At 55.8% G+C, this 21,030-nt stretch overlaps 4 protein-coding genes across 7 annotated transcripts in view; 2 read left to right on the plus strand and 2 right to left on the minus strand.

Annotated features, from left to right (window-relative positions):
* msh2 (mutS homolog 2 (E. coli)) overlaps positions 1 to 21,030 on the plus strand; it is a 151,115-nt gene that overhangs the window by 90,046 nt on the left and 40,039 nt on the right. The window lies entirely within an intron of this gene.
* LOC130512995 (uncharacterized) lies at positions 4,166 to 6,352 on the minus strand. Of its 2 annotated transcripts, none has more exons than XR_008946572.1 (2): positions 6,212 to 6,352; positions 4,166 to 5,635 (listed from the first exon to the last, which is right to left on the minus strand). XR_008946572.1 is itself a non-coding variant. In XM_057011536.1 (2 exons), the coding sequence occupies exon 2, from the start codon at positions 5,104 to 5,106 to the stop codon at positions 4,450 to 4,452; it is 657 nt and encodes a 218-aa protein (XP_056867516.1). In that variant the 5' UTR covers positions 5,107 to 5,635; positions 5,964 to 6,189; the 3' UTR covers positions 4,166 to 4,449. The 2 variants fall into 2 exon arrangements, 1 of the variants encoding a protein (XP_056867516.1); XM_057011536.1 differs by lacking the exon at positions 6,212 to 6,352 and adding an exon at positions 5,964 to 6,189.
* chac2 (ChaC, cation transport regulator homolog 2 (E. coli)) lies at positions 6,237 to 7,711 on the plus strand. 3 transcript variants are annotated; one of them, XM_057011516.1, is made up of 3 exons: positions 6,243 to 6,764; positions 6,997 to 7,032; positions 7,111 to 7,711. In XM_057011516.1, exons 1-3 carry the CDS (start codon positions 6,630 to 6,632, stop codon positions 7,525 to 7,527), a joined length of 588 nt encoding a protein of 195 aa, XP_056867496.1. In that variant the 5' UTR covers positions 6,243 to 6,629; the 3' UTR covers positions 7,528 to 7,711. The 3 variants fall into 3 exon arrangements, with proteins under 3 accessions (XP_056867486.1, XP_056867504.1, XP_056867496.1); XM_057011506.1 differs by having other exon boundaries at positions 6,237 to 6,764; positions 6,997 to 7,711; XM_057011524.1 differs by lacking the exon at positions 6,997 to 7,032 and having other exon boundaries at positions 6,239 to 6,764.
* Positions 7,648 to 21,030, minus strand: part of psme4b (proteasome activator subunit 4b) — a 32,238-nt gene continuing 18,855 nt past the window's right edge. Inside the window, 31 exon segments of the mRNA XM_057059254.1 lie at positions 7,648 to 8,100; positions 8,291 to 8,424; positions 8,488 to 8,626; positions 8,711 to 8,866; positions 9,267 to 9,395; positions 9,712 to 9,797; positions 10,204 to 10,403; positions 10,580 to 10,711; positions 10,784 to 10,875; positions 11,117 to 11,221; positions 11,474 to 11,626; positions 11,698 to 11,823; positions 11,893 to 11,959; positions 12,067 to 12,220; positions 12,296 to 12,377; positions 12,455 to 12,584; positions 12,653 to 12,706; positions 12,776 to 12,912; positions 12,977 to 13,186; positions 13,253 to 13,384; positions 14,251 to 14,346; positions 14,433 to 14,495; positions 14,809 to 14,907; positions 15,005 to 15,060; positions 15,122 to 15,178; positions 15,268 to 15,323; positions 15,396 to 15,491; positions 15,566 to 15,723; positions 16,018 to 16,221; positions 16,515 to 16,582; positions 18,236 to 18,305. Of these exon segments, the coding sequence (XP_056915234.1) occupies positions 7,966 to 8,100; positions 8,291 to 8,424; positions 8,488 to 8,626; positions 8,711 to 8,866; positions 9,267 to 9,395; positions 9,712 to 9,797; positions 10,204 to 10,403; positions 10,580 to 10,711; positions 10,784 to 10,875; positions 11,117 to 11,221; positions 11,474 to 11,626; positions 11,698 to 11,823; positions 11,893 to 11,959; positions 12,067 to 12,220; positions 12,296 to 12,377; positions 12,455 to 12,584; positions 12,653 to 12,706; positions 12,776 to 12,912; positions 12,977 to 13,186; positions 13,253 to 13,384; positions 14,251 to 14,346; positions 14,433 to 14,495; positions 14,809 to 14,907; positions 15,005 to 15,060; positions 15,122 to 15,178; positions 15,268 to 15,323; positions 15,396 to 15,491; positions 15,566 to 15,723; positions 16,018 to 16,221; positions 16,515 to 16,582; positions 18,236 to 18,305 (3,576 nt within the window). The 3' untranslated portion in view covers positions 7,648 to 7,965.

The following is a 21,030-nucleotide window of genomic DNA, read 5'->3' on the forward strand; positions in this document are numbered from 1 at the left end:
GAGAATACCAGCGCAATGAGAAGGATAAAAGAAAAAAAAATGCAGGAATCCTAGGGGGGGGGAAAGAACGGAAGGAAGGACAGAGCAACGGCAAGAAAGGAGAAGAAAGAAAGGAGAAAGAGAAAAGCGTCCCTCAGGACAGAAAGAAAGAAGAAGGAGCGACAGAAGGAAGCCCTCTCGGACGAAAGGAAGGCCCCATCCCCTCTCAGAGCGAGGAAAAAGAAAGTCCCTCTCTCGAAAGGGGGAACTCCCCTCTACCTCTCTCCTCCCTCCCTCCTCCCTTCTAAGTCCTCCATACCTGGAGGTCGTCCTGCCCGGGCTCCTTCCTCCCTCCCTCTCGGCCTCCCTCCCTCTCTCCTCCCTCTCCCTCCCTCCCTCCTCCATCCCTGCTCTCCCCCCTCTCTCTCCCTCCCTCCATCTCCTCCTCTTCCCTGTCGTTTCCTGCCTGGCTCCTTCCTCCCTCCCTCTCTCCTACCTCCCTCCCCTGCTCATTTCCTGCCCTCTCTCCTCCCTCCCTGTCGTTTCCTGCCCTGGCTCCTCCCTCCCTCCCTCCCTCCCTCCCTCCATCTCTGTGTCTCAGACGTCCTCTCTCCCAGCGTGCCGCCTTCCCCACTTTAAGATAACGATAATTAAATCAGCAGCTAAATGAGTGAGCGTGCTGGCGTCACTCTGCTGAGCTCTGATGTTCTTTTGAGGCACGATAGCATCACCCTCCACTCATCCCCAAACCATTGTTGCCCACACTCACACTTAATATATGCAGAGTTCCACCTACAGCCTCTCTCCCGTTAGCTTACAGCAGCCCTGTGACACATCGGCTCCACGCCGCTCTCCACTTCCTGTCATCAAACCAGCGCATTCTTTACTGCTCATCTCACCCACTTCTCTTCCCTTTTTTCCTCCATCTCTCTCTTTTCTAATCTTGTGCCACCTCCCCCCACCAACCACCACCGCCTCCTTTCCCCTGATCAGCAGGTTGCTAGGCAACTGTGCTCCATTGATCTAAAGGAGCATGATGACAAGCTCCCATAACTGTCACACACACACACACACACACACACACACACACACACACACACACACACACACACACACACACACACACACACACACACACACACACACAGTAAGAGAGCCCTAGTAGCACCTTTTAGGATGAAGGCATCCTCACTTATCTGATAAGGACCAGGAACACGAGGAGAGGCGGAGGAGGGACAGAATGCTACAAATGACATAAAATGGAGGAGGGCTGGGAGGAGAGAAGGGCTCCTTATGTTGCTCACCCCCCCCAACCCCCACCCCATTCTCATTCTCTCAGCTTTTCCATGTAACCCCTGCAGTCCCTGGAAACAATTCCCTTCCCAGGAGGCCCGGCTACGTTTCCAATCTGACCCCAGCCACTCGTGCTAACCTCATCCCTGCAAGTTCTTCTTTGGTTCACACCCCCATGATGGCGCTGAAAACACAAAACGGCCAAAGAAACCAGAGGAGGAGGCAAAGAGGGTGCGTCAGGAGCCCCTCGCTGCTGCCCTGTGACCTCGGGAAAACCTCCTTTACTTTAGAAAAAGGTGAAGAAGCCGAGGAGAGTTTGGGTCGACCAGAATATGGTGACACACCTCAAGACGGAAGCTGTGTCCTGGGTCAGAGGTCAGCGGGCCGGCTGACTCTACCTGGACTGACCCAGCTTGTACGTTGAATAATGAGGGACAGCTGATGTTTACTCAACTCCACTGTGGTTCCAGCTCCTGAAGCCTAAAGCCACAGGTGAGTGTGAGGTCCACAGGTGCACGAGGTGCACGCCGCCTGTCTGATGGGTTGTGTTTCCTGCTTCTCCACTCATCATTTTACTCAGCTCACAGTTTTAATAAATATGACAAAAATGCTTGATTGAAAAATCCCAAACTGTAACATCTGACCCTTATTTACTGGAACTGTTACTGTTGCTGCTTTGGGTCGTCCTGATTTGGGTGTTCTTGGCTTTCACTGTCAAACATGAGCTTGATTTGTTACAGTCGGCAGTTTCACACTGTTTTTGTCATCTAGCAGCAGGTCTGTCGACGCCCAACAGGAACCTCAGGCAGCTTCCTGGACTCCAGCCATGGTTAAAACGAGGAGCAAGATGGAGGAAGAGGAAAGAGCTTTATGGCTCCCCAGTCTCTTCACCTGAGCTCTCCTCCTCCGTCGAGGCTCCGGTCGGGGCTCCGGTCGGGGCTCCGGTCGGGGCTCCGGTCGGGGCTCCGGTCGAGGCTCCGGCAGCTTTACGCTGGCTCCACTCTATTAATTATCTGCTCTGTTCCTCTCTGACGCAGCTGCTGCCCCCTCCTCATCGTCTTCGTCATCAGCTCGGCTCCCTCAGTAGAAGCAAAGCTCCAACCTTGACATCGACGCCTACTCATCTCCACAACTGCTATCAGCTCCAACTTAGCTCACCTCCCCTCCAGCTCTCTTCACTCCACATCATCTCCTCTGATCAGAGGGTGTCTAGCGGACTGAGAAGGCCGGCAGGAGGACTTTCCTCGGGCACCAACTGGACAGGCCGCTATGAAGGCCTTGGCATCTCAAGCCATGGAAGGCCACCAGAAGTGTTGCCTAAGGAAATGCAGAGTCCGTGAGAGCCCAGGTCAGCCTGGAAGAATGCCGGGCTCGCTGGAGTGGACCAAAGGCAGAGTCGAGAAGGGGTAAAGGGTACTTATTCTTGGAGGTGATGTCATTGAGGCCTCTCTAGTCAATACAAGGCTGGAGAGAGCCATCCTTCTTCTATACGAAGAAGAAACCTGCCCCCTGGGGGAATGAAGATGGCCGAATCAGTCCTGCTGCCAGCGACTCTCCAACGGGGGCCCCAGGAAGCAGGTCCATGGCCCAGTCGTGGGGGCGATGAGGGGGGAGCCACACGGGCCGCTGCTTGCTAAAGACCTCCCCCAGGTCATGGTAAACCTCCGGCACAGTGGAGAGATCCGAGCCCTCAGGTGCTGGCTCTGAACTGCTCAGTGAAGAGGAGAGCTGAGCACAGGCCGTTTGAATGACAGCTTATGCTCTAGCTAGTTAGCCTCCTGGCCACCCGGTCAAAGTGAGGGTTGTGGCGGGCTAGCAGGGGGCGCCGAGGACTGCCAGGGAGGGAGAAGAGGGGATAAGAAAGAACTGGATCATCTTCCTGTGATGCCCTGATATGACGAGGGTCAGAGGTGCAGTACAGTGGGTCACGTTGGCCAGGACATTGCCATCTAAGCCCAGGATGGTCTTTGGCTCGGACAGGACCTCAACAGGGATGTTGGCCTGCTTGACCACATCCAAGTCAATAAAACTGTCGTCAGCACCAAGAACGAGAGGCAAATAGACTTGTGAAGCCAGAGCGTTCCAGGGAGGTGGGAGGACGTAGAGCAGGAAACGGCTCCGCATGCCAGCACTCCTGCATGTGCAGGCCTGCTCCGTCCCCTTAACCGGACCGTGTACCCACTGACGAAGTGGCCTGGTGGCCCACAACACAGGCAGACCCCCTCAGAGGGCCCAGCTGGCAGGGCCAAGCTGCACGGGCTCCACAACCGCTGCACCCGAGTCCCGCTCAGGAACGGGAACATGTGGCGCCGACAGTAACGCAGCGGAGGCTCGGACCCAGGAGCAGAACCGCCTCATCGTCTGCCGGATCCATGTTGGTCTGATCGTAATGTTCGGTCGAGCTTCAGACAGACTTTAATGAACTCAGGCAGTGAAAAGCTCGTTCCTCTGAACGAGCGGCGCCTGGTGACCCAGGAAGAGACGGGGAACGGAACGCGAGACGATACCACTGACCCACGTTCACCACAAAGCCGAAGGATCGATCGGACGCTGGCGATCAGGAGGCCGCGGCTTCTGAAGGGTGCTGATTGGTGAGCAGCTGCAGGTGTGATGGTCACCAAGGGAACGTACCCAGGTGAAGCCACCACGCCCCCTAGTGAGAGAACCAGGAACACAAACACAGGGCACCAACACACAGGCCAGGACATTTATGACATTAACATCTTAGCTTTGACGGTAGCGAGAGAAGATGAACGCTGACGCTGAGCAGCCTAACCTGGCTCAGTGCTAACATGCTAACAAGTTACCGAATTAGCAGTAGCATGTTAGCAGCTGGAGATGGAGCAGTTACGAAAGGAGGGTGAGTTTCAAAGAAGGGAGTCCACACACACGATAAAGCAAAACGACATTTATTAGTGACAGACAAACTAAACCCCAACCTTAAATTCCCAAACACACCACAGGAGGTCGACACTTATGGTCTGGGAGGAGTCCTGGGCGGCGCCGCCACTCTGGACCAACCTGACCCGTCTGCTTGTTGCTGATGGAGCGGGACATGGATGCTAGCATGCTAACTCAACACAGACAGGCCTCTTAGCTGGGAATAGTGCCGGCACCATCGTGCTTACAATTCCAGATGTTTTTGCAAAGATTCTGCAGCTGCTGATGTCAGCAAGGCTACAAGCTGAAGGTCGGAAGGTGTGAGAAACTGCTGCTCACGCTGATGACATCACAGGCTGGGCTGCTGCTGCTCACGCTGATGACATCACAGGCTGGGATGCTGCTGCTGCTGCTGCTGCTGCTCACGCTGATGACATCACAGGCTGGGACGCTGCTGCTGCTCACGCTGATGACATCACAGGCTGGACTGCTGCTGCTGCTCACGCTGATGACATCACAGGCTGGGACGCTGCTGCTGCTGCTCACGCTGATGACATCACAGGCTGGGACGCTGCTGCTGCTGCTCACGCTGATGACATCACAGGCTGGGACGCTGCTGCTGCTCACGCTGATGACATCACAGGCTGGGCTGCTGCTGCTGCTCACGCTGATGACATCACAGGCTGGGACGCTGCTGCTGCTCACGCTGATGACATCACAGGCTGGGGCGCTGCTGCTGCTCACGCTGATGACATCACAGGCTGGGAGGCTGCTGCTGCTGCTCATGCTGATGACATCACAGGCTGGGACGCTGCTGCTGCTGCTCACGCTGATGACATCACAGGCTGAGACCCTGCTGCTGCTGCTGCTCATGCTGATGACATCACAGGCTAGGACGCTGCTGCTGCTCACGCTGATGACATCACAGGCTGGGACGCTGCTACTGCTGCTCATGCTGATGACATCACAGGCTGGACGCTGCTGCTGCTGCTCACGCTGATGACATCACAGGCTGGGACGCTGCTGCTGCTGCTCATGCTGATGACATCACAGGCTGAGACGCTGCTGCTCACGCTGATGACATCACAGGCTGGGGCACTGCTGCTGCTCACGCTGATGACATCACAGGCTGGGACCCTGCTGCTGCTGCTGCCGCTCATGCTGATGACATCACAGGCTGGGACGCTGCAGCTGCTCACGCTGATGACATCACAGGCTGGGACGCTGCTGCTGCTGCTCACGCTGATGACATCACAGGCTGAGACGCTACTGCTCACGCTGATGACATCACAGGCTGGGACGCTGCAGCTGCTCACGCTGATGACATCACAGGCTGGGACGCTGCTGCTCACGCTGATGACATCACAGGCTGGGACGCTGCTGCTCACGCTGATGACGTCACAGGCTGAAACACTTGTTTGGTTGTGAATCAGTGTTTCCACGCTGGAGGAACGTTCGGTGCCTGTTTATCTGCGTGAAGGAGCTGGCAGAACAGCGCCCCCTGCTGTTAGAATGGTGACTGTTTTGTTTTATTTTACTACAGTAAAACACCACTTACAAGCCAGTTAAGAAATTGACTGAATAAATGAATAAATTCAACTACTTTTAAATGTAATACTACCATTAAAACTAATAGTACTTATAGAGAAATGCATGTATATCTGTGTAAGGCCGTGTCCACCTGCATCTAAGGAGTATTTACTAACGGATATACGTATGTAAATAACACAAATATAAATTAACGTCTATAAATTTTAAGGACAGTCAGTGTGGAGTGAAATAGGTCGGGCAGAGGTTAAATTTCTACAAACCTTAAAAAGCTGATATTTAGCAGATATTTAGCACAACTGCGGCTTGTTTTCAAAGTAAAAGCGGAAGCGTTTCCGGACCTCTTTGGATGGCAAACAGGAACACAAATTACAGCAAAACTACATTAGCTCAGCAGAAAATATGATCTTATTTTCGTTTGAATTTTTTTTTTTAGCTATTAGTAACTTTTGATATTTAAATACTTGTTCAAATCGTCGTACGCCTGTAGTTTATTGTGAAAGGAGCCTACCGGAAGTTCAGTGTCGCTGCAGCAGGTGCACCGTAAACGTTACCATGTTAGCGGTGTTTAGCGGTGCTAAAGCCGCTTTATGCGTCAGACTTATCTGGAGTCATTCAATAAAGCGGGTCAGTTGTGTCCCGGGTCACTGAAGTCGGTCCAGTTTTAGAAACACGGGCTAACACGAGCTAACACGGGCTAACACGGGCTAACAATGCTGCGGAGCTTCGGGCCGGAACAACCATTTCCGGTGTGTTGTTGAAATGGGCTCACAGGATCTTAATCGATAATGTTTGTTTCAAACCGAGACTCCCGAGTCGTCATTTATTATAAGATCCAGCCATTAACCCGGGAGATCCGAACCGCCCATCTTAAAACCGTGTTATTCCGGCTTTATTACCTATAACCTTGTTATAACGACGGCGCAGCCATGTGGGTTTTTGGATACGGCTCTCTGATCTGGAAGGTGGATTTTCCTTATGAAGACAAGAGGATTGGCTACATTGAAGGCTTCAGCCGTCGGTTCTGGCAGGGGAGCACCGACCACCGGGGTGTCCCGGGCCAGGTGGGTCCAGTTCTGATGACACGGGTCGTACTGTCATTCCAAGTCAGCACCGTTTCAGTTCTGGTCAGTTACACCTGTTTTCACCTGAGCTCGGATCCAACATGGCTGCCCCGCAGGAGCTCACTGATGGTTCTGGTCCCTGGACCTGAAGAGTTGGCAGCGGTTCTGTTGTAGACTAACGTCATGTTCATGTTCTTGTGTTGACTCGCTCTCATCTTTATTATCACCCCAGCCCGGCCGGGTCGTGACCCTGGTGGAGGATCCAGAGGTAAGAACTCAGGTGAATCCCACCTGGCTGGAGGGGGACGGTCACGCCATCAGGATCATGACCTTCTCTGTGTCTCAGGGCTGCGTTTGGGGCGTGGCCTACAAGCTGCCGACGGGCCGGGAACAGGAAGTGAAGCGGTACCTGGACCACAGAGAGAAGGGCGGCTACCGGGTCATCTCCGTCAGCTTCCACCCGCGTCCGTCGCTCAGCGCTTCGCCCCAGCAGACGCTGCTCTACATCGGCTCTCCAGACGATCCCAACTTCCTGGGCCCCGCCCCTCTAGAGGAGATAGCCAATCAGATCGTCCGCTGCACTGGTCCCAGCGGGAAGAACTCGGAGTACCTGCTGGAGCTGGCAGAGGCCGTGAGGACGATCCTGCCCGAGGACAGAGACGCTCACCTGTTCTCCTTAGAAACGCTGGTGAAGCACAAACTGCTCAGCAGCTGCAAACATGCTATCACAGCTAATGCTAATCCCAACGCTAACATCATTTAGCTCATTTTACGGTCAGCTCAGGGTTTATGGAACTATTGTGGGTTGTGACGTACGTTACCATGGTTACACTGTGAACAAAATGAGCAGAAACGGTCACAAACCTGCAGCCGGACCCGCTCATCAGGGAATAAACCCTCGTTTGGAAATGAAAGATTTATTCACAGTAAATACATCTATTTCCCACTGTGTGTCTGGTTTTATGAATGTTTACATGCTTCCAGTTATTACATCACAAGTGCTTTGGTATTGAAACATTATTACATTGTTATTACCGGCGTACGTTTATTGCAGCTAAAGGTCTGATTCACCATCACAACTCCTCTAAAAAGTCCGATGTGAGCTTCTGCATCGGGGCGTGGACCAGTCTCCGCCCCGCTGAGCTCCAGCAGAACCAGCGGTGGCGTTAGCTCGTCTGGAGGCGCCGCGGCGTGGGGGCGTCTAGGCGTAGTAGCACGGCGACACCAGCAGGTCGGTGAGCACCAGCAGCTGGTCGTCGGTGAAGCTCTGCCGATGCTCCGGCCAGTTGTCGTGGTGGGTGCGCCTGAACTCCGACAGCGTCTTCTTGACGGTCATCTGAGGAAAGAGGGCGTCACTAAAGGCTCTGCTCAGGGGCAGCAGGTGCTCCTCAGATGTTCTGGGGCTCCTCAAGCTCCAAGGAGAGGAGGAGTAAAGTGATGGGATGGATCATCCCAGCCCCCCAGCTGGGGCCTGGAGAGGATCCCGATCTAACCTGTTCTGGACAAGAACGTTTGTGTTTGTGCACCTCGATGGGCTGTGGGTCGTTGAGATGGTCACTCAGCTCCATCAGAACCTGAGGCATCCAGTCTGGGACGTGGTAGGGGCTGGAGAGGATGCAGGCGCTGAGGCCCAGCACGCCGGCGTGGCGCCGCACCAGGTCTGCACGCACAGTGAAGAGTGAAGGGAGTGTGTTCCTGAGACCGTGCGTGTGTGTGTGTGTACCTGAGGAGGCCAGTTCCCCCCGGGCCCTGGGGAGGCGGGTCTGGCTCAGCGCCTGGAGGTGCTCCTGCAGCTCCAGGTCCAGGGGGAAGAACTGGCACTGCAGCAAACCACTGAGGGTGGTGCCCGCCATGTCCCTCACCTGCCAGCAGGAAGCAGAACTCAGTGTGTGCTGGGGGGTACGAGGGGGGGTCCCCTGCTCAGGGTGGAGCCACATCTGAGCTACCTCCAGCTGCTCGTCCAGCAGCAGCTGCAGCACCAGCACTCGGACCCGCAGCACCTGGCCAGGTAAACTGAGCAGCGTGAACAGGTTGTAGAAGACCATGATCTGCAGGTAGGTCAGCACCGAGAAGCGGGCGTGCCACGACCAGCTGCCCGCCATCTGCAGAGACACGGGTGTTACTGAGGCCGGGCCGCGTCACACCTGTGTAGGTGTGTCCTGAGGAGGCTGAGGCCTTGGGTGGGGGGGGGGGGGGGGGGGGGGGGGTCCAGCTCTGAAGGTGGGACCGGCTGCCTGAGCCTCCAGGTCCAGGGCTGGAGACACGCTCGCATGCAGAGCTGCACATGACTGACCAAGCAGGAGCTCAGCCGTCGCCTTAGCAACAGGGCAGCATCAACACTGTGACAGCAGCAACGTGTGCACGTGTGTGAGCGTGCACGTGTATGCGCGTGCATGTGTGTGAGCGTGCATGTGTGTGCGCGTGCACGTGTATGAGCGTGCATGTGTGTGAGCGTGCACGTGTGTGAGCGTGCACGTGTATGAGCGTGCATGTGTGCCTCACCTCCTCCAGAGCTGCCAGAACCAGAGGGATGTGCTCAGGATACAGGAGACCCTGGGACATGAGGGAGAGACAGGTGCGCGCGTCCTGCTTCATCTCATCATAGTTCTCATCAATCTCCACCGGAGCAATCTGCAGGGGGGGGGGGGTGAGAAAGGGGGGAGGAGAGAGGGGGAGAGGGGGAGAGAGGGGGGGAGAGGGGGGAGGAGAGGGGGGGAGAGGGGAAGGAGGGAGGGGAGAGAGGAGAGAGGGGGGTGAGGGGGGAAGTAAGGGGGAGAGGAGAGAGGGGGGGAGGGGGGAGAGAGGACAGGAGGGAGAGAAGGGGGGAAGGAGTAAAATAAGTTGAGTGAGAGTTGGTGATAATATGGTGATATGCTCTTTGTGTGTGTGTGTGTGTGTGGTGTGTGTGTGTGTGGTGTGTGTGTGTGTGTGTGTGTGTGTGTGTTACCTTAAAGAGCAGAGGCAGGAGCTGCAGTTGCTGTCTAACTGGAGTGGTGAAGGTTCGACCAGCACTCACCATCAACCACTTTAACACTGTAAAACCGCACACACACACACACACACACACACACACACACACATACACACACACACACACACACACACACACACACACACACACACACACACACGCACAGACACACACACACACACACACACACACACACTGCTGAAAACACCAAACTGTGACCAACAACATGAATCCATCACCAGGACTGAGAACGTAATGGTCTGTAAGAAGGAAGCAGACGTCCCTGTGGTGACTGTAACTGGTTAACCTGGTCAATGACTCTAACTGGTTAACCTGGTCAATGGTTAAAGGTAGTAAAGAGTCTGTGGCAATGAGGCTAACTAGCGTTAGCCAATGTTAGCTAGCTGTGACAGTGAAGACGTTCCTCATGGCCGCTCTGATGTCAGGAGGACGCCAGCACATCCTGACCCGTTTTGAGCAGCTTGACGGCCTGGCTGTGCTCGTTGGTCTCCTGGCTGACGTCCTCCTCCTGGTTGTGGATCTCCGCCTCTGACATGAGGGGGGTCAGTCGCTCCAGAACCCGGGTGACGAAGTCTGAAACGTGGGGGGAGGAGGTGGGCCGAGTGTTGGGCAGAGCCACGTCTATCATGAAGATATAGGTCAGGACACTGGGGGGGGGGGTGAAGAGAGAGAGAGAGGGGGGGGAGAGGAGAGAGAGGGGGGAGGAAGGGGGGGATTTCAAAATGCCTTTAGTCACACGCACTATTCACATTTACTGACACATCCAGAGCCCTGAGACCAGCAGGCTCCATGAGGCTGGTCTCTCCCAGAGGAGGACGTTTACCTCCCGATCCGCTCTCGGACGTTCTTGTACACCTGTGTGAGTTTGGGCTCCAGGTACGCCAGCAGTCTGTGCAGCAGCTCAGCAACCCTCCACTGCTGCTGGGCCAGCCCCCCCTGGAGAACATACAGCAGACTGGGGGGGGGGGGCGGGGGGGTCAGGCTCTGTTAGCACCGCACACAGACGTGGTGACAGGTGCCAGCTCACCTGGCGTCCCTGAAGGAGCCGCCCTCCCCACTGAGGGGGCTCTCCATCAGCATCTCAAACAGCCAGTGGAGCTTCCTGGGGTCGCGACCCTCCTGTTGAGAAACATCCAGAAATGAGCTAAAATGCTAACATTAGCCTGGGGACAGGCTGAACAGCATGCTGCCCCCTGGTGGCTAATGCTGCCGCCCCCTGGAGGCTAATGCTGCCGCCCCCTCAACACAAATCTGACAGGAAACGACGGTGATGCATCGTAAACAGCCACAAGTCTCATGTTGTTTTTAGGAACTCCACAAACTACAACAAACACATTTATTCATCCGTTTGTGAACTTACACAAGCCGTCGCAATACAGGTGCCCCAGTCGGTGTAGGTTTCCATGGTGATGTTGCTCAGAGCTGTTCTGATCAGGGGGCACAACCCTCTCCATAGCCGGTCCACCTGCACACACACACACACACACACCACACACACACACACACACACGCACATGAGTGATGTCATGATGTGTGTGTGTGCGTGTGTGTGTGTGTGTGTGTGTGTGTGTGCGTGGTGTGTGTGTGTGTGTGTGCGTGTGTGTGTGCGTGTGTGCGTGTGTGTGTGTGTGTGTGTGTGTGTGTGTGTGCGTGTGTGTGTGTGTGTGTGTGTGTGTGTGCGTGTGTGCGTGTGTGTGTGTGTGCGTGTGTGTGTTACCTTGTTGAAGCTCCACAGTTTGCTGCCCCTGATCAGGCCCGCCGTGATCTCACACACACACCTCTGCGAGCTCTCGTGGGAGGAGCTTGCGAGCCGCTCCAGGTGAGGCCACAGCAACGGCAGGAAGGCGTCGCCATAGTTACGAAACAGTCCCTGTCAATCAGAGGTCAGCCAGTTTAGCTCAGCACGCCTCCTGGACCGGGCCGGTCTGAGGACTCGTGGACCTTGAAGAGGCAGAAGCGCCGCGGGTTGAAGCTGTCCTTCCCTTTGCGCTCCTCCAGAGACAGGAAGTCCAGCAGCTGCTCCACGAACTCTGCGTCCGAGAAATACTCGAAGACGATCTTTTCGCCCTGAGCGACAGAAAGAACCGCGTGAGGAACGTCGGGATGGCGGAGCCGGGCGAGGGAGCGCGCACACACCTCGCTCATGTCCTCATAAGGCAGGTCATGCTGGGGGTCCTCAGAGGCCGCCTGGATCATCACTTGTCTGGGACACAACGGACACCTGCTGTGAGTTACACAACAAAATGGACGCCAGCAGGGTCGGCTGTACGTGGGCCGGGTCGTGGGCCGGGCCGGGCCGGGCCTCCTTACCTGGGCCAGCAGCTGTAGCCCCAGTGAGTCTTCTCCACGTAGCGGAGGGCGTCCCAGCGCTCCTGGCTCAGGGGCAGGTCCCGGCTGTGGTACTGCAGCCAGCGGTTGGACTCGCGGTCGCCAGAACACGGGCCGCCAGGGTCCTCAACACCACCTGCACAGCAAGAGGACAGGTGTCCCGGCGGGCCCGCACAGACCGCAGCACCACCGCGTTGGGCGTCGGGCTCACTGATATCGGACGGCTTCAGGGCCACCTTCTTCGTGGGTCGTTTCAGTTGCTTTAATATTCCCGCCATCGCTAAGATCGCCACCTGGAGGCCGGGAAGGGAAGCGCAGGGATGAGCTGACGGGTCCTGCCAACGCTCCGTCCGCACAGACTCAAACAGACCTTCCGGATGTTGATGGAGTCGTGCGTGAGGCTCTGGGTGAAGTACAGGACGCCGTCGGGGGGCAGGGGGTGGTCGTCCCTGAGCTGCAGCGCCAGCAGGTCTGCAGCCATGTACTCGAACTTCCAGGGCCTGAAAGAGCAGCACACAAGAGTCACAGGAGCCGGGTCCCCAGCTCCCGTGGCCCTGGTGGAACCTACAGATCTCTGTCCTCCAGACAGTCCAGCAGGTCGTTGACCAGCTTCTCATATTTTCTGTGGACCCAAGAAGAGCAGGTCAGAAGCTCTGCTGAGCAGGTTATGAGCGCCTGCGGTGGTTCTTGCCTGGACGCGACCACGTTCCTGATCCTCTGGCGCTGCAGCCCCTCCTTCAGCTCGTCCACAGATGGCGCCGCTGAGCAGGGCCGGGGGTTATCGGACCGGGCCATCAGGCCGGCGATGCTCACGCAGCCCTCGCTCACCTGGAAGCCGAGCGACAGGTCAGACGATGGCGGCGAGCGGAACCGGTGCTGCTGCGGCGCTCACGGTAAAGTAGATCCCAATGGTGTCGTGCTGCCGGTGGATGCGGTCGATGATGTCATCGAGCAGGTGAGCGATGGAAGGCTTCTCCAGGGACATGGCTGGAGACAGGCCACAGCGGACCAGAGCGGGCCACACCTGGCCCACGTAGTCCCAGTCCCTGGCCCCGGCGTGCAGGGTGCTGCTGTGGAGGGCCAGCAGGCAGTAGAGCGCCCCCTGAGGGAGAGGGGCAACCTTAGCGGAGCCGAGCTGCAGCCGCTCACCTGTGGAGACGCCGCTCACCTTCAGCTGATGCTGCGTGCTGCCGCTGCCCTGCGGAGCCAGCAGCCCCAGGATCCTGGGGACCAGGTCCCTGTAGGCGAAGCTGAAGATGCCCAGCGCAGAGGCCAGCAGGGTCTGTGCACGGCCACGCACCTACGAGCAGGTACGGGTCTGATTATGGACTGGTTACTGGGGACTGGTTACTGGGGACTGGTTACTGGGGACTGGGGACTGGTTACTGGGGACTGGTTACTGGGGACTGGGGACTGGTTACTGGGGACTGGTTACTGGGGACTGGGACTGGGGACTGGGGACTGGGGACTGGTTACTGGGGACTGGTTACTGGGGACTGGGGACTGGGGACTGGTTACTGGGGACTGGGACTGGGGACTGGGGACTGGTTACTGGGGACTGGTTACTGGGGACTGGGTACTGGGGACTGGGGACTGGGGACTGGTTACTGGGGACTGGGACTGGGGACTGGTTACTGGGGACTGGGGACTGGTTACTGGGGACTGGTTACTGGGGACTGGGGACTGGGGACTGGTTACTGGGGACTGGTTACTGGGGACTGGTTACTGGGGACTGGGTGCTGGTTACTGGGGACTGGTTACTGGGGACTGGTTACTGGTTACTGGGGACTGGTTACTGGGGACTGGTTACTGGGGACTGGGTACTGGTTACTGGGGACTGGTTACTGGGGACTGGTTACTGGGGACTGGGTACTGGTTACTGGGGACTGGTTACTGGGGACTGGTTACTGGGGACTGGGTACTGGTTACTGGGGACTGGTTACTGGGGACTGGGTACTGGTTACTGGGGACTGGTTACTGGGTGCTGGTTACTGGGGACTGGTTACTGGTTACTGGTTACTGGGGACTGGTTACTGGGTGCTGGTTACTGGGGACTGGTACTGGTTACTGGTTACTGGGGACTGGGGACTGGTTACTGGTTACTGGGGACTGGTTACTGGGGACTGGGGACTGGTTACCGGTTACTGGGGACTGGTGATGTCTCACCTCGCTGTAGGTGCTGGTGCAGAGCAGCAGCAGGTCACACAGCAGCTCCTGGTGAACCACTTTATACTCGGCGCCCTCCACCACCAGCTTCCTCATCTGCTCACACATAATTGGGACCATCTCAGTGCACGTCACGTGCACGCTGCAGGAGAGCGGCTGCACGTGTGCACGTGTGCACGTACCTCATGCTGCAGCAGCACGCGGTCGATGAGGAGCGCCCGGATGTGCTGCTTCTTCCCCAGAAGCTGCAGGACAGAGTCATGAGTCCGGATCACTCCGGCACCGGCGGCACCGGGCCTTCACACTCACCGGTTCCCCGGATCACTCCAGCACCGGGCCTTCACACTCACCCGGTTCCCCCGATCACTCCGGCACCGGGCCTTCACACTCACCCGGTTCCCCCGATCACTCCGGCACCGGGCCTTCACACTCACCCGGTTCCCCCGATCACTCCGGCACCGGCCTTCACACTCACCCGGTTCCCCCGATCACTCGGCACCGGGCCTTCACACTCACCCGGTTCCCCCGATCACTCCGGCACCGGGCCTTCACACTCACCCGGTTCTCCATGGACTTCTTGACCAAGGTGAAGCTCTTCCAGCGCGAGTCGAAGTCCTTCCGGTGGGTTCCTCTGAAGAGCAGCAGGTGGCTGATGACCTGTGCAGACAAGAGCAGCGTGAGGCAGAACACACACACACACACACACACACACACACACACACACACACACACACACACACCAGGCTTCGGGCACCTTGATGATGACGAAGAGCGACTTGGTGTCGTCTTCCGAGTTCTCCAGGATGTGACCTGCAACAGAGCAGAGGTGTGACGGGCGTCAGGCCGCCAGGGGGGACGCGGCTGGACTCACGCAGCAGCAGCCTCATGGTTCTGCACACGGACGCTCGGTGGTCCTGCCGACCCGCGTCTGGAGACCAGGAGACACAGACGGCGTCAGGACGTGAGACGGGGACAGAAGAGCATCGACGACATGAAGGGAGACCGGAGCCGTTTTACCGTAGTCGACGCCGACGTGGAGCTGCACCTCCCCCAGATCCACCAGAGAAGAGACGCTGGAGGACAGAGGACAAGGACTGAGTGTGTGTGTGTGTGTGGGGGGGGGGGGGCACGTGTGTGTGTCTCACAGATCAGGAACCGGTGGCCCCTCCAGGGGGGGCAGCAGGCCTCCTGCCCCCAGCAGGCAGTGCTGCACCACAGCCAGACTCTGCAGCAGCTCCTCCCTGACACCAACAGTTACATCTGAGTTTCCCTCAGGCAACAGGAACCTTGCTGGTTCTGGGGGAACTGGACCCACCTGCTCATTGGCTGATCCCCGCTAACGTGATCCTGGATCCGCTGCAGTTCCGGCTGCAGGAGGCGGGACAACAACTGGAAAACAAAGTCCTCCTCCTCCCGACTGGGCACGTGCCAGTGCACCCCGAGGGCAGCCACGTCTCCGGCCCGGCCCCAGTCCTGCAACAGGACCCGCACAGCTAGTTTAGTCCAAATGGTTCTGGCTCTATAGTTCCTCCTCTGCAGTTCTGCCTCACAAATAGTGCTTCAGCTAAGCTAATTAGCATTAGGCCGCCCTCAAGCATGAAGCTCATGCAGAACATCTCAACTGTGAGCCCAGACGGGTTCTCTAGAGCCTCATCAGAACCAGGAACCTTTCCAGGCCTCAGCTCCTCCTCATAGTTCTTCCTAACGAGCAAACACAGGCTCCTCTGGACCAGTGAGGCCGAGGGAACCGGGCCTGGAGGTCATTACCCGTATGGGGAGGTCGGCGTGGAAGCCTCCGGCGGTGCTGCGGTACTCAGTGGGGTAGATGAGGGAGAGGGAGCGCAGGCAGTGCTCCAGGAGGCCGCAGGCCAGCACGTAGGCCGGCTTACAGCGCACACGCACACACACGCACAGGACCCGCTCCAGCTCCGCCCGGTACTTCAGCAGCTGCTCGCCGTCCACGCGGGTCACCTGAACACACACACACACACACACACGCACACACACACACACACGCACACCACACACACACACACACACCTCATCAGAGTCATAAAACCACCCAGAGAAGGTACCAGTATGTTCTGGTTAAATAAGAGCAGATGTGTAACGTGTCCACTACTGGGTTTTATTTAGCGCTTTATTTAACGCTTTATTTAACGCTTTATTTGACGGTTTATTTAACGTTTTATTTAGCGCTCTCCTCTCAGCTTCAGGCGCAGGATGATGCTAAAACAGGAGTAAAATGACGACGCTCGTCTCACCTCAGAGAGCAGCTGCAGATTCCACAGCAGCTCCTTATCCAGCTCATCTTCACCCTGAAAGTCCTCGTCTGCACACACACACACACACACGCACACACACACACACACACACACCACACACACACACACACACACACACACCACACACACACACACACACACACACCATAGACTGTATTACTGAGAAAACGTTAGCATTCAGCCCTTGAGTTAGCAGGTGCTAGTGGCTCTGTAGCATCATGACATCACTCATCTTATTTCCCAACTTTAAACGAATCAACCCAAATCTCGTTGTGGTGCAGAACCCGTCTCATCATCAGTCCTTTGCTGATGTTCCTGCACACAACAAACATCACGCACCGTTCCTGGTGACCTACAAAGCCAGAAACATACAGAGTTCCTCAGGTTCCTCAGGTCCAAGTAAGAAGATCTTCAGTTCTGACCAGGTTGGTGGAGGTCCAGGCTACCTGAGCTACTTGGGCTGAATGTGTGGTCGTCAGCCGGCCTTTAGGGTCCCCTGATCCGGGACAGTGGGTGGTGCCCTCTTCACTGACTCTTGACTGCTCTGGTCTTTTTGTGTTGTGGATGAAGATCTAGTTCAGGTAGGACATGTTTTAGGGAGCTCCTCTTGCAGCGCATGTTTGGAAACTAGCTCCTGGTCAGTGTAGGTTCCTGCACACATCCAGGTGTCCAGGAGACCAGACATCAGACCTTCTGCTGAACTGGATGGACTGGTCCAAGGTGCTGATGTGGGCTGTGAAGCCTCGTTCTTGCTTTTTAACCCGGGCCCTGTTGTTGCCCACATATCTGGGTGGGAGATGGTCTTCTGAAGGTGGCCAGAGCCTTCTTCTCTTCTTCCTTTATGTTCACTACTGGGAACACTGGTGAGCCCATGACACAGCCCCATCTCCCATTCCTGGAGCTCCTCCAGTAGGAGGCAGCTGGTGTAGGAGAGCATTATTGTGGTGGATGAGGGTGGTTCTACCACCTTCTCTAGTCCTGTGACTCTGCAACCAGCAGAGCTAGGATGGAGGTCCTCCAGGATGGAGGCCAGGATGGAGGTCAGGATGGAGGTCAGGATGGAGGTCAGATGGAGGCCCTCCAGGATGGAGGCCCTCCAGATGGAGGCCCTCCAGGATGGAGGCCAGGATGGAGGTCAGGATGGAGGTCAGGATGGAGGCCCTCCAGGATGGAGGCCAGGATGGAGGTCAGGATGGAGGTCAGATGGAGGCCAGGATGGAGGTCAGGATGGAGGTCAGGATGGAGGTCCTCCAGGATGGGGCCCTCCAGGATGGAGGCCCTCCAGGATGGAGGCCAGGATGGAGGTCAGGATGGAGGCCAGGATGGAGGCCAGGATGGAGGTCAGGATGGAGGTCAGGATGGAGGTCAGGATGGAGGCCAGGATGGAGGTCCTCCATGATGGAGGCCCTCCAGGATGTGGAGGCCAGGATGGAGGTCCTCCAGGATGGAGGCCCTCCAGGATGGAGGCCAGATGAAGGTCAGGATGGAGGTCAGGATGGAGGCCCTCCAGGATGGAGGTCAGATGGAGGTCAGGATGGAGGCCCTCCAGGATGGAGGTCAGGATGAAGGCCAGGATGGAGTTCAGGATGGAGTTCAGGATGGAGGTCCTCCAGGATGGAGGCCAGTAACTCAACACCCCCCCCCCCCCCACACACACACACCCCCAAAAAACCCCCCCCCCCCCCCACGGTGGTACTGACTGTGGGTGATGTGGGAAATGACGCTGCAGCAGTGAGGGACGAACAGGCGCAGAGACTCGGCAGGATGACACTGCAAACACCAAGACAAGAGGTGAAGACAGGAGACACACGTCCACCATCAGGAGGAGGACAGGGTGAGCAGGTGACATCCCACCTGACATCACACCTGACATCACACCTGACATCACACCTCATCACACCTGACATCACACCTGACATCACACCTGACATCACACCTCATCACACCTGACATCACACCTGACATCACACCTGACATCACACCTCACATCACATCACACCTGACATCACAGCTGACATCACACCTCACATCACCCCTGACATCACACCTCACATCACACCTGACATCACACCTCACACCACACCTGACATCACACCTGACATCCCACCTCACATCACACCTGACATTACACCTGACATCACACCTGACACACACCTGACATCACACCTGACATCACACCTGACATCACACCTGACATCACACCTCACATCACATCACACCTGACATCACAGCTGACATCACACCTCACATCACCCCTGACATCACCCTCACATCACACCTGACATCACACCTGACATCACACACTGACATCACACCTGACATCCCACCTCACATCACACCTGACATCACACACACCTGACATCACACCTGACATCACACCTGACATCACACCTGACATCACACCTCACATAACACCTGACATCACACCTGACATCTCACCTCACATCACACCTCACATCACACCTGACATCACACCTGACATCACACCACACCTCACATCACCCTGACATCACACCTGACATCACACTGACATCACACCTGACCTCACACCTGACATCCCACCTCACATCACACCTGACATCACACCTGACATCACACCTCATCACACCTCACATCTCACCTCACATCACACACCTCACATCACATCACACCTCACATCACACCTCACATCACACATCACACCTCACATCTCACCTCACATCACACATCACACCTGACATCACATCACACTGACATCACACCTGACATCACCACCTCACATCACACCTCACATCACACACACCTGACATCACACCTGACATCACACCTGACATCACACCTCACATCACATCACACCTCACATCACACCTCACATCACACCTCACATCCCACCTGACATCACACCTGACATCACACCTGACATCACACACCTCACATCACACACCTCACATCCCACCTGACATCACACCTGACATCACACCTGACCTCACACCTGACATCACACCTGACATCACAACCTGACATCACACCTGACATCACACCTGACATCACACATCACATCACACCTGACATCACACACACCTCACATCACACCTCACATCACACCTCACATCACATCACATCACACCTGACATCACACCTGACATCACACCTGACATCACACCTCACATCACACCTGACCTCACACCTGACATTACACCTGACATCACATCACACCTGACATCACATCACACCTGACATCACACCTCACATAACACCTGACATCACACCTCACCTCACATCACACCTGACATCACATCACACCTGACATCACCTGACATCACACCTGACATCACACCTGACATCACACCTCACATCACACCTGACATCACACCTGACATCACACACCTCACATCACATCCACCTGACATCACAGCTGACATCACACCTGACATCACACCTGACATCACACTCATCACACCTGACATCACCTGACATCACACACCTGACATCACCCTGACATCACACCTGACATCACACCTGACATCACACCTGACATCACATCACACACCTCACATCACACCTGACATCACATCACATCACATCACATCACACCTGACATCACACCTCACATCCCACCTGACATCACACCTGACATCACATCACACCTGACATCCCATCACACCTGACATCACACCTGACATCACAACTGACATCACACCTGACATCACAACTGACATCACACCTGACATCACACCTGACATCACACACACCTCACATCACACCTGACATCACACCTCACATCACACCTCACATCACATCACACCTGACATCACACCTGACATCACACCTCACATCACACCTGACCTCACACCTGACATTACACCTGACATCACATCACACCTGACATCACACCTCACATCACATCACACCTGCCATCACACCTGACATCACATCACACCTGACATCACACCTGACATCACATCACACCTGACATCACACCTGACATCACATCACACCTGACATCACACCTGACATCACACCTCACATCACACCTGACATCACACCTCACATCACACCTGACATCACCACCTCACATCACACCTCACATCACACCTGACATCACACCTCACATCTCACTCACATCACACCTGACATTACACCTGACATCACACCTGACATCACACCACCTCACATCACACATCACACCTGACATCACACCTGACATCTCACCTCACATCACACCTGACATCACACCTGACATCACACCTGACATCACACCTCACATCACACCTGACATCACACCTGACATCACACATGACATCACACCTCACATGATTTGATTTGATTTGATTTGATTTGATTCTATGTTGCCCTGTTGTCCCTTCAATTTCTATTTCCAATCTGAGTTGTTCGGTTTCTCTTTCCCTTTTAAATACTCCTCTTATTTTGTCCCTGAGTTTTTTAGTTTTCAATTTAAATTTCCCTTCCCTTCTTTTGGATTTTGCCTCTTGTTTTTGTTCTTCTCCCTTCTTCC

This window comes from Takifugu flavidus, chromosome 1 (genome assembly GCF_003711565.1).
Source record: "Takifugu flavidus isolate HTHZ2018 chromosome 1, ASM371156v2, whole genome shotgun sequence".
NCBI classification, from domain to species: domain Eukaryota; kingdom Metazoa; phylum Chordata; class Actinopteri; order Tetraodontiformes; family Tetraodontidae; genus Takifugu; species Takifugu flavidus.